Source organism: Vigna radiata, chromosome 11 (genome assembly GCF_000741045.1).
Source record: "Vigna radiata var. radiata cultivar VC1973A chromosome 11, Vradiata_ver6, whole genome shotgun sequence".
Lineage (NCBI taxonomy): Eukaryota > Viridiplantae > Streptophyta > Magnoliopsida > Fabales > Fabaceae > Vigna > Vigna radiata.
The window spans coordinates 4,064,637-4,077,129 of record NC_028361.1 but is presented as its reverse complement, the minus strand read 5'-3'; the positions used below and the strand labels follow the sequence as shown (position 1 = coordinate 4,077,129).

Here is a 12,493-nt window from a genome sequence, read left to right as displayed (position 1 = left end):
TTTTTAAATGTCTACTATTATTTTGAAAGCTTAATACTGTTTTTTGTTCCTAGTTTGGGAGATTTTGTTCAATATGGTCTTACCTTTTTTTAGTAACAATTGATCCCACTTTTAAAAAAACTGTTCAATTGACTCCTTTTTTGTTACGACGTGAATAAGTTCTTTCATGTATTCACCTATCCAAATGTTATTTTAACAATTCTGAGATAATGTTATGTTAAAAATCATGTCATCATCATATACAATAAGGATTATAATAAACTATTTAAACTTGAATATGAGACCACTATGAACAAAAAGGACTCAATTGAACACATTTTTTCAAAAGGTGGGATCAATTGTTATGAAAAAAAAAAGTAGGACCATATTGAACAAATCTTCCCAAACTAGGAATCAAAAACGATATTAAGGCCTATTTTTAATGTTACTGTGCTCATGAGAATTGGTTCTGAGTGATATCCATAGATTATGCGACTAGAAACCGATTCTGTAACTTAGGAATCAATTCTAGGATGGGATTGAATCAATTCTAGGATGGGATTGAAGAACGAGGTCGGAAATTGACGGATTCAAGTCGAAAAAACGCGTGATCGTCAACGTTTTGTTCGGGATGTCGGAAATCCATGGCTGCGTGTTTGTTGCTTTGTTCAGTTTCAAAGTTTTTTTAAAATAATGATTAGTTTTAAATGATTTTGTATTAATTTTCCTTTCTTTACATTAAAACTTTATTTCCCAAAAACTATATGGATTTTAGTGGTTTCTGTTCATTCTTTTCAAAATTATAATGTCCTAATCCCAAGGATGCTAACATAGAAGAAAAACAATTTGTCCATCAAATTCCTATTTAGTAAAAGTTTCTCTTTACCTATTTTTCTGGAGATGGTTTCTAATTGGATTCATGTCTAAGAGCATGTGTTTGCGTGTGAGGTTTGATAAATAAAGATAAATCTCTACTAGTCTAAATTCGTGATGATACATTTAGTTTTTGTACTGTTTTTATGAGCAAGTTTGAACTTAATGCAGTAAAAACAAGATTTGTTATAGCTTTTGATATATCTTTGAATGGGATGTGACGTGCCACTCCATTCCATTCCATGTGGTGCAATCTAATAAAAAAAGAAAACCTTAAAATGCAATGTTTATAAGTTTTAGTAAACCAATAAAATAGTAACATATTATATATTATTTATTGTCAAAAGATTATTAAGAAAAATAATTATACATATCAAAATCAACATAAGTTTTTCATTATCACATAAACAAATGATTTTATTCAAATAATTTTTAATTAATTCAATTAATTTCAACTCATCCACTATATAATAAATTATGTAAGCAAAAATCACACAATTTATTCAAACATTATCACCCTGTACATTATTCAGTTGATAATTAGACGATGGTATAAAAAAAATTAAAATAAATATAATTTATCAAAATAAAAATTACATATATATTTAAAAAAAAAATCTTATATTAAATAAAATGGACGAAAATATAAACTAAATCAGTATTTAAAAGATAAATTTTATAAAAAAATATTCTAACGAAATTTTGGTTTAGGATTGATACCGTCATTCATAACTCCTGAAAATAATTTCGTTTAATATGAAAATTGTAGTTCCACTCAATTTAAATTAAATAGAATTGTTGGTCTACTTTGAATAGTAAACTGGTAACTTTTTTATTTAATATTTTCTAATTCCTTAGTCATTATATATTATATTAACAACATGAATATTTGAATTTAAAAATCTTAAATGTTTTATGTAAAATAATGGTTCCATTTAATTTAAGTTCAACTAGGATTATTGGTCAACTTTCAAAAAATAAACGAGGTTTTTTTTTATTTAATATTTTTAATTATTGGATAATTAATATTTTTGTTAACAACAGTAATATTTGGATTTAAAAGTCCTAAATATTTATCTTGGAAATTTTTGTGACGGGAAATTTAAACTCAAATATGATTGTTGGTCATCTTTTTTGGAAATAGAACTGGTAACTTTTTTATTTAATATTCTGTTTTCTCAGCGAGTATTATTTAATATTATGTAAGTCTTGAATAATTAATATCTGGGTTTTTAATATTAAAATGCTTAAAAAGCCATTAAATATATATTTTTTATTTCATAAGAATAAAATATTTTTATCTTTTTATTTCAAGAGTAAGATTAATTACTTTTTATATTAATTTTCTATTTTATTTTAAATTGATTATTGAAATTAATTGGATGATAAATATATTTAGTTCTTTATCAGAAATCAGCACTATTTCGTTTGCAATTTCTCTCTCTTCCATGTTCATTAATATGTATTTAATAATTATTCAATACAAGAAATGAACATTTTCTTTAATAAGAGATACATTCCACACACAAAATCATTTTTATGAAAATCTTACTTTACTCAATTAAAATTATTAACTTTTTATGATATTTATTTATGTTTTAATTAATTTTTTAGTAATATAAAATTTAATCTTTAATAATGTAAATTTTAAACATGCATCTCTTTAAAAAGAAAGCTGGCAGCAACTCTTATTTTAGTGCAATAATTCTTTTGATATAATAGTTTTAATTTCGTTTCCTCAATAAGTATCTATCGTGGACAATATTAAAACTCTTAAATATTAAATAAATTTAAAGATATTACACATCTTTTTTAATCCCTTTAAGACATAATCAGTTCCTCTTGAAATGTGAATTATTACTATCATGTTTATTTTATTTTCTTAATTATAAAATAAATTCATTATATAAGGAGGCCAAGTTAACGCGTCACATTTATTAGGTAACGAAAATGTTTGTTCGTAGGTTACTGAATGAAAACAAAATAGGTGTTACGTGCATTAATAGTTTGTATCCCATTCTATCTTGAGATGCTTGTTATTATATTTTCTCATCAAATTTATAAATTTAATGATCTAATAACCAAAATCAATTATCTCCTCTTTTCTTACTCCAGAGTCATCTTTTAAGCCAATTTCTCTTTTACATTCCCCTCAAAGCGTCACCACAAACAAGTAAGTTTAGCATGAAGACGTTTGATAAACCAGTTTCTGCAGCTACTTTTGTTTTCTTTTTGATCCTTTGTGATGTATCTCTAGCGACAATTGAGAGAAAAAATGATAATGAAAAGAGTACTTACATTGTTCATGTGGCCAAATCTGAAATGCCGACAATATTAAATCATCATTCAATTTGGTATCGCTCCATATTGAAATCGATATCTGACTCAGCAGAAATGCTCTACCACTATGACAATGCGATTCATGGATTTTCAACGAGATTAACTCCCGAAGAAGCCCGATTGTTGAAGAGTGAAATCGGGATTCTGAAGGTGCTGCCGGAGAAAATATACAAGCCACTCACAACTCGAACACCGCAGTTTCTTGGGCTTGATAAAATCAAAGACATGTTTCCTGAATCAAACGCGACGAGTGACATCATTATTGGACTCCTCGACACTGGTGTTTGGCCTGAAAGCAAGAGTTTTGACGATGTCGAACTAGGACCCGTTCCTATGAGTTGGAAAGGCAAATGTGAATCAGGTCAGAATTTCAGTGCCGCCAATTGCAATAGAAAACTAATAGGAGCTAGGTTCTTCTTGAAAGGCTTCGAGGCCTCAGTGGGTCCCCTTAATGCAACGCAGTTTAGATCACCACGAGATTCTGACGGCCATGGCACCCACACTGCAAGCACAGCTGCAGGTTCTACAGTGAAAGATGCGAACTTATTTGGTTATGCTTCTGGGGTCGCGCGTGGAATGGTCCCACGCGCTAGAATTGCTATCTATAAGGTTTGTTGGCAAGATAATTGTGTTGCTTCTGATATACTGGCGGCAATGGACGCAGCCATCTCTGATAATGTCAATGTCATTTCAGCGTCACTCGGAGGACAAGCAATTGATTACGATGAAGAAAACCTTGCCATTGGAGCCTTTGCAGCAATAGAGAAAGGGATTGTAGTTGTATGTGCTGCAGGAAACGATGGTCCTACCAACTCTACTCTCCAAAATGTAGCACCTTGGATGATCACTGTGGGAGCTGGCACAATAGATCGTGATTTTCCGGTATATGTCAAACTCGGGAATGGACAGAACTACTCTGGAGTTTCAATCAGTGATGGCAGTTTTCTACCTCGTACATTGGTGCCACTCATATACGCTGGAAATGCAAGCGTAAAAGTAGGTGCAGAGTTGTGTCTGACAGATAGCTTGGATCCAGAAAAGGTTAAGGGAAAAATTGTGTTCTGTGATCGTGGAAATATTTCAAGGGTGGAGAAAGGGCTTGTGGTGAAATCTGCTGGTGGTGTGGGCATGGTGTTAGCCAATGCAGAAATTGATGGAGAGGAATTAGTGGCGGATGTCCATCTTTTGCCAACAGCTGCAGTGGGTTTCAAAACCTCCAAAGCCATTAAGATGTACCTGCAACAGACACAAAATCCAACAGCTACACTTGTGTTCCAGGGAACTGAGGTTGGAATTCAGCCGTCGCCAATTGTTTCTGCATATAGTGCTCGAGGTCCAAACCCAATCACACCAGAAATATTGAAACCTGATTTCATTGCTCCTGGTACAAACATATTAGCCGCATTTACGCAATATGCAGGTCCCACAAACCTCGACCAGGATGATAGGCGTGTGGATTTTAACATAATCACAGGAACATCCATGTCATGTCCTCACGCCAGTGGTATAGGAGCTTTGATTAAATCGGTTTATCCAAATTGGAGCCCTGCTGCAATTCGGTCTGCGCTTGTAACCACAGCTTATGCGTCTTACAACAATGGTGAAAAACTATTAGACAGTGCCACAAATGCTCCTTCAACACCGTTTGCCGTCGGTGCCGGGCATGTGAACCCAATTCTCGCGCTTAATCCAGGACTTGTTTATGATTTAACAGCGGATGATTACCTGAACTTTCTCTGTGCATTAAACTACACACCAGATAGGATTGAAGCTGTGGCAAGGAGAAAGTTCAGCTGTGATGCACAGACGCACTACAGTGTAACAAGCTTAAATTACCCTTCGTTTGGAGTGGTGTTTAAACCAGTAGCAGGAAGCTCCGTTGCAACCATTATTCACGAGCGAACTCTTACCAATGTGGGGGTTGCAGGAACATACAAAGCATCGGTTACGTTGGATATCCCATCTGTGAATATCACTGTTGAGCCAAACGTGTTGAGTTTCAACAAAAATGAGAAAAAATCATACAAGATGACATTTACAACTCCGAATCCGCCAACACGAAGGCAAGTTGGTTTTGGACGTTTAGAATGGTCAAATGGAAAAACTATAGTCGGAAGTCCTATTTCAATTATCTGGGAATAAAGATGACCTAAATAAAAATTATAGAGATATTTATTAAAGTTTCTTGACTTTGATAAAAACTATAGTCTAGACTTGATTAGCATAAAACGTTATATATTACATTATAAATATGAATGCTGCAATCACATTATATATATATATATATATATATTACTCTTTCATTCTTTTGATATGTTCTTTGAACTTATCTTTTCAGAAATCAATAAAAGAATTTTTTAGTTCTAATGAAACAACAATGCGGTTTTGTATTTTACTCATTTCTCTTTTAATCTTATGGTAAGGACTAAGGGTATATAATAAGAGATAATAAGACTATGTTATTGAAATTATAAAGAAACAAGTAAATTGTTAGTTTTGTTACGTCGGCAAAAACAATTTCCGTTTTGTTAGTTTCTCTTAAATAATTCAATTATAGTATTTTAGAACCAATTTTTAGGATCTGAATAAGAAATATAAATTAAAAAGATAGATATATATATATATATATATATATATATATATATATATATATATATATATATATATATATATATATATATATATATATAGAGGGGTTTGTTAACACGCCTTCTAAGTTTTAAGGTCAAGAATATTTAAATAATTTTTATTCTCAAAATGTACCAACTCAAAAACAGGTGTACGCGTGTTAACAAACCCTCTATATATATATATAATGATCCGAAAGTTTTTATACAATTTTTATTGTCGTTAAATTTATATATAATTTAATGTAATTAATTTACGATAAATTGTTTTACTACTTTTGAAAATAATTTATATCTTCTTAACAAACATTGCCTAGTGCGCTTAAAAATATATATATTTTTTTAAATCTATAAAAAAATATTTAGTTATAATTTTTTGTATGCTACCACATAGATATTTCAAATTTAGATTTTTATTTTAATTTCTAGTCTCTCTTTTATGTGTCTTCAATGGAATTAATTGAAAGACAAAAAGTATAATAAGTCACGAGTTCAATTTATATAAGTGAATGATGTATCAAAAATCTTAAAACAAAAAAGTTTATAAGTGTTTTTTTAGTTAACTTTTCTATTTCTATATGCTTAAATTCAGATTTAGATTCCTCTCATCTTAACTTAAGGTGAATCCCTTACTACATTCTCTTTTAAATGAAATCGTTTTCAACAACGAGCATTTTAACAATGACTTTCTTATACTATATTTTATTACAAGATAAACTTGTCTAAAATCGTGTGTTAAAAGGTTTTTTATATAAGAAATTTTATATATAAGATTTTTCATCCATATCATCGTACTAATTTAAATCGGTTTTAATAACAAATCATCATCAAGTTTTTTTTTTAAACATTCATATATAAAAGCAATTGTAATAGAATTCCAAAGATTAAAAATGATAAAAAAATATATTTACTATATAAAAAAAAAAAAAAACTCCTTTGAAATGTCATTAAAAAACTTTCCTTACAAGAATCTAAGAGGAATTTTAAATATCTTTTCTAAAAAAAATGATTAATTTGATTAATTAATATATTTTTTAATCAAATAAACCTTATTCATTATTTTAAAGTTAACTTTTATTAACTATTATACGTAATAATTAATTGTTTTCTTATTAAGTTCATATGAGAAATAATCATTAAAAAAAATAAGTAATAATATTATAAAGAGCAATTTCTTAAACAAATTTAAATTGACTGAACCTTTACCAAATATGAATACGATCACCTTGGTATATAAGACCTCAAGATATTTATACGTTAAAACTACTATAAATATAACGCATCATCCTAAATTAACATATATGATACAGTGGTATCCTCTTAAAAGAAAATAAGAAATCTTGAAATTTACTTTTGAGTTAAAATACTACAATAAATTAGGTGGTTTCACACCACTCGCTTCTGAAGCTGTTGCCATGCGGAGTTCTGGAATTACACTTTCGTTTTCTTTTCTTTTAATTACAATAATAATTATAACAATATAATAAAAGAAAAAACAGGGACAATCATGGTTTATCTCGCCGGTGCCGGATACAACGCAGTCGTCGGAATGAATAATCGGAGGCCAAAATTCTTTACGTCAATTATACCGAACAGCATAATTTCAACGCTATACGACGTCGCTTTTCTGTGTCGGTGTTGCAGAGAACATGACTTCAGTAGCACTTCTGAATCAGCTTGGACAGATTTCCCCGTAGAGAACGCCTACGAGCTGTTAGGAGTTTCTGAGACCAGTTCTTTTACCGAAATTAAAGCGTCGTTTCGAAAATTGGCCAAAGAAACTCACCCAGACCTCGCTGAGTCAAGCAGTGATTCCAGTGCCTCTCGACGATTTGTGCAAATTCTGGCTGCTTATGAGGTTTGTGCAAATCATGCTCAGGCATATGAATTATGATTAGCGTCTTTCATGACTATAGCCTCAATCAAAGGTGTAGAGGTGATTTTATTAGAGCTTGAATACAAACGAATCAACCATGCTTGGCTTATAGAAGAAGGCCCTATAATTATGTTGAGGGGATATTTCCTTGAAGGTGATGCTTAGTGGACTGAATAATTGGTTGTTTGAATATCCTGAGTACGAAGTTGATAATTAAATACATGTGAAATTGAGAAATAACATACTCGTAATAACGTTTTGACAGTTATGAATAATGTGAACAACTGTCGCTTGCTCTTGAAGGATTTTCTGCATCCAATAGTTCAATCAAATGAAAAATCAGACGGGAAGTTGCTTAATGGCTGTCTTGTTGGTCAATGTTTGAATAAATAGCATCAATTTGATAGATCTGCTCCTGCCATTCTGGTGTTCAATTTACTATGTTGTTCTTGTACGCATTGACTGCTTGACCGGAACACGGGCCAAGTTAATAGTGAGACAAACTGATTGTGTGTATTCTTTTCTTTAATTTCGGAAATGTTGTACGGTCTAATGCATATTCTGTTGGTGCTTTTTGCTGATTTGTTGCCTACAATGTGTTCATCCTATTGGCAAGATGACCACGTACTTCATGATTTTAAGTTCTGGAATTTTACAGAATATATATTGTGTTTATGGGTAACTAGAGTCTAGAATTAGGTTTTTCCTTGGTTACATTACAGGGAATACTGATTGTCCATGATGCATTGCAGATTCTTTCAGATTCGCAAAAGAGAGCCCATTATGACATGTACCTGTTGTCTCAGAAAAAGCTTATGCAAAAGCATTCTGAACAGGGTTCAAAATTGTATATTTACAAATCTCAAGCTACTACGTTCAAGGAGATGGAAGTTGTTGAATGGTTAAAATGGTACAGATTAACTATTAATAATATTTTGTCAGAAAAGAGGGTGGTAGATGGAACAGGTTATTTTGATGTACTTGAGAGAGATTTTTATTCAGCTATTCATGCAGCATACTATGGTCCTGAAATTGATTCTATGCCCATGGAATTTCTTCCTGACTGCTTTGAGGCTGAGGAGAGGTCCTCTTATGAAACTCCTGAGGTTTTGCACTTAGTTTCAGGTCGTGATCTTTTCGGAATGGTTTGCCTAGCCAACAAGGTTCCAGAGATATCAACTATTAACAATGAAATGTTAACATCTTTTAGATCCTTCCATTCAGGCCCATGTCAATCTGTAACAAATGTGAATGACTACAGGAAAGCAGAAAGATCAGATGATTTTGAAACCTATCAAGGTCTCGGCTCTAAAACTTCAACTATTGTATCAGATGCATATAGACATCTTGAATTGCACATCTCAGGAAGAGTTGTTGCTACAGCATCTAGGACCCTACCTAGATGCTGTTCTGATGTAATGCAGACAGAAGATACTGAAGATCACATTCAAGTGTTCCTTAACTTATATGAAGATCCCAAACATATCATGAGTGATTTTTGGAAAGGCTACCTAGCAAATGGTGCAGTTGGAAGAAGAATTCATTTGGGAACTATATCTGGACTTGGGAGCAGTCCAGATGAAGGTTGTTGTTATGTTTACAATGACAAGGGCACAAAGACCCATGCGATTATGAAGCATAGAACATTGATGGTATGTAATGTTGCTTACCCATGGACTTGATGCTTTAACATTAGCTTCTTTGGGGAGATATTTCTTTCTATCTTACTTCAGTCAAACAGTACAGTTTGTCTTATATAAAGAGAGAAATAGTATGCCATTATGGCAGATTAGAACTACAAAAAGGAATCAGGAGAGGTTCCCATCACAATATAAACACAATAAAGGTTGATTACTCAATTTATAAAATATTTACTGTCTAATCTAATCAATCAGAATACTTACAATGATGAAATCCATAATATTTACTGACTATTATAATAATAGATTGATTCTTACAATCTAGATGGAAATTTTACTTTTGCATTAGTACTAAGTCTTGTTTGTTTTTATTTCTAATATTTTCGAATATCAGAAGAAACATGGTTCGTGTTTCGTGATCTTGCTAGAAACTTATTCATATAACTTTACATAGCTAGATGCTTACAATTATGTCATGTTATGATAAATTGTTCAGGTGAAGCATATGCACTGGTATCAGGTGGGTGAGAAAGTCTCAGTTTGCGAGTGTAGATGCACTAGAGCACATTTACCACCAAGCAAGTAAAGCTCTGACATCTCTCTAATTGTATTGATGTTTGAATTTGGCACAACAATCTCTTTGGGGCTCATTAATGCGTATACCCCGATGCGCTCTTTTATCATTTTATAATTTGTTTGTCTTTTGTTTGGTGAACATTGGATTGTTTCCTTGTAAATAAGGAAACAAATTCCGTGTTGATTTCTTTGTCAGAACTTATGGTCTTTTATGTTCAGCAGTCTTCCCTTCCCATGTCTCTCGCCCCCACCCACCCCCACAGTTCTCCAAGTGTTAAGCTAAGCCATCTGGCCATTGGGTTAGTTAACTTCCAATTATCTAGAAAAATAGTATTTGTACACCTCCTCGGGAAAAAAAAACCAGAATTGATGGAATAATAGTGGTTTGTGGATTTATTACTCAGAAGTCTTTCTGTATAACCGGAACTGCTTCTAACTGCAAAGTTAAATTAATTGCTGTCCCAAAATTATGTAAACTTTCCGTGATGCCTCAACTTGTTATTTGTGAAGATGGAGATTGTTTACTGCTCTCTCATCACTGTTTATAATACGTTTTAATAATTGTAATTCCATCATTATACAGATTTTGGCTATTTGAGCCTCGCTGTGGTTTCCATGACATAGGCGGTTGGTACGTTGAGACATATGGCAAAGATAAGCACGGTCGTACAAAGCCATCACAAAGGTTTTGGGATGGCTTGGACTATAACATGCAAGCTGACAGGTAAGTCAACTATTTAGGTGTTATTTCTTCTATTTTAACTTTATGAAAATTTATTTAATGTTAGCAACAGAAGTTTTTCTTTACAAAACGTAGGGTATCAAGGATATATTTGAGTAAACTTCCTTATAAACACTTTTAGGAGAGGAAAATAAGAAGGAAAACTAAAGCAAACATTTCCATAAGTAAATAAGAGTTAAAAATAATTCTTAACAATTAGTTTACGCATAAAATAATATTTAACATATGGAAAAAAATCATTTCACTTTTTTTCTCATTTTTATTTTTTTAGAAATGTTTATGAAGAAGTTTACAAAACAAATCCCAGATCATTATTATAGAATAGGATACAGATACATAATTCTATGGTTCTTGGGGAAAATTTGTAATGGTCACAGACAAAAAGTTGACATTTGCTTTTTAGAATGTGCACTTCATGTGTTTTGTTTAAACTAATTTTGAACTTATTGAAGTCTGTTTGACATGCATTTTGGCTTGGTAAAGTGGTCAACACCACGATCACATTTCATATATGTTTTTCTTCAAGAATTATCTTGTCACCATTTATATAAAAGACTAGTTGTTAAGAAGTATAAACCTGTTATATAACAACTTCAGCTATGCTCCCCTTAATCAATTCTGAAAACTTTTAGTTAACTTTTTCTGCCTGTAGGAATCAAATATCTCCTTTTTAAACTAGTGTCTTCCATTTTGGACATTTAGAAGTGGTAGAAGGTAATTAACATTTTAGAAACTATCTCCCCAAGACCAACCCAAGTATTTGCCTGTCAAGTATACTACTGACTGTCCCAGTACTACAACCTGCAGAAGACTTCATCCAGCAATGTATTTGTTTGCTCTTGCATATCGGACACTTGATCTTGAATACGCTAAAGCAAGCAAGAAATCATTTAGGAATGTTGTTGGAGCACAAATGTTTCGAGTTATTCATTGGTGCAAGAAACTTGTTCAATAGGTATGTATCCGTTGGGCTTTTGCCAATGTTAACAAATTGATTGTGACCTTGCTAGAACAATTTTGAATGATCAGCAAGCACTTAATAATCTCTATTTAGTGATTTTGGAAGAAGATATTGCTGTCAATTTATATTTACAAGATTTTTGGGTGAAATGCTCTGTAAGTAGTGAACGGAAAACTCATTACAAGCCTCAAGTAGTTCTATTACTTGGTTAGAGGAGATTCAACTTTTCATTTGCATAGTGATGGATATATTGGGTAAATACTGAAGTCAATTCACTTGGTCAGGGATTGGATGGAGTCACTTCAACTTTTTATCATGTCTGAGGCTATTTAAACCAACATTGATTTTGGCAAAAATATTCTCTTGCGCTACTTGTCTCAGAAATGTTATGCAATCCGAATGTTCACGGATATACTTCGTGTATTTCTATGCGTACAACACAAATATGTAGTTGCCTTTATGCGTTGTTAGACAAAGATTCTTTATCTTGCTCAGTGTTATGGAAGCTAGTTGTTTCACTGCACAATGAGTTTCATCCCCTTATTGGAAAGGTCATGAAGCCGGACGGTTTTCTGGAATTTACTTCGCCATCATTTCTCCTGGAATATAAAATACAATTTCTGCTTACATAGAATTGTCCCTCTAGGCATGTGGAACTTACTCTGTCTACTTGTATATATCTATATATTTTAAGAATGTTTTTCTTCTTTATATTCCTGCCCTCTTAAATTTGTTGCTCTTCCCTCTGGATTTATATGCAAAAAATGACTGCCATGACGTGTAGTTTATATTGTCTTGTTATTGTTAGGTTTGATCGTACGTTTCTTTACTCTCTATTTCCGGCTTTGGCTTTGCTTTGAATGACTTAAGCGGTTTTCT

The 12,493-nt window shown here is 32.1% G+C and overlaps 2 protein-coding genes across 4 annotated transcripts; both read left to right on the top strand.

Moving 5' to 3' along the window:
• Positions 1-2,802: 2,802 nt before the first annotated feature.
• On the top strand, positions 2,803-5,334 carry LOC106776628 (subtilisin-like protease SBT1.7). Its single transcript, XM_014664111.1, has 2 exons — positions 2,803-2,812; positions 3,011-5,334. The coding sequence occupies exons 1-2, from the start codon at positions 2,803-2,805 to the stop codon at positions 5,332-5,334; spliced, it is 2,334 nt and encodes a 777-aa protein (XP_014519597.1).
• Positions 5,335-7,190: 1,856 nt separating this feature from the next.
• On the top strand, positions 7,191-12,401 carry LOC106777675. 3 transcript variants are annotated; one of them, XM_014665364.2, is made up of 6 exons: positions 7,195-7,677; positions 8,418-9,347; positions 9,832-9,917; positions 10,495-10,635; positions 11,461-11,608; positions 11,899-11,964. In XM_014665364.2, the coding sequence occupies exons 1-5, from the start codon at positions 7,327-7,329 to the stop codon at positions 11,606-11,608; spliced, it is 1,656 nt and encodes a 551-aa protein (XP_014520850.1). In that variant the 5' UTR covers positions 7,195-7,326; the 3' UTR covers positions 11,899-11,964. The 3 variants fall into 3 exon arrangements, with proteins under 3 accessions (XP_022643133.1, XP_014520850.1, XP_022643132.1); XM_022787412.1 differs by lacking the exon at positions 11,899-11,964 and having other exon boundaries at positions 7,191-7,677; positions 11,306-11,578; XM_022787411.1 differs by having other exon boundaries at positions 7,197-7,677; positions 8,448-9,347; positions 11,461-12,401.
• Positions 12,402-12,493: the final 92 nt, after the last annotated feature.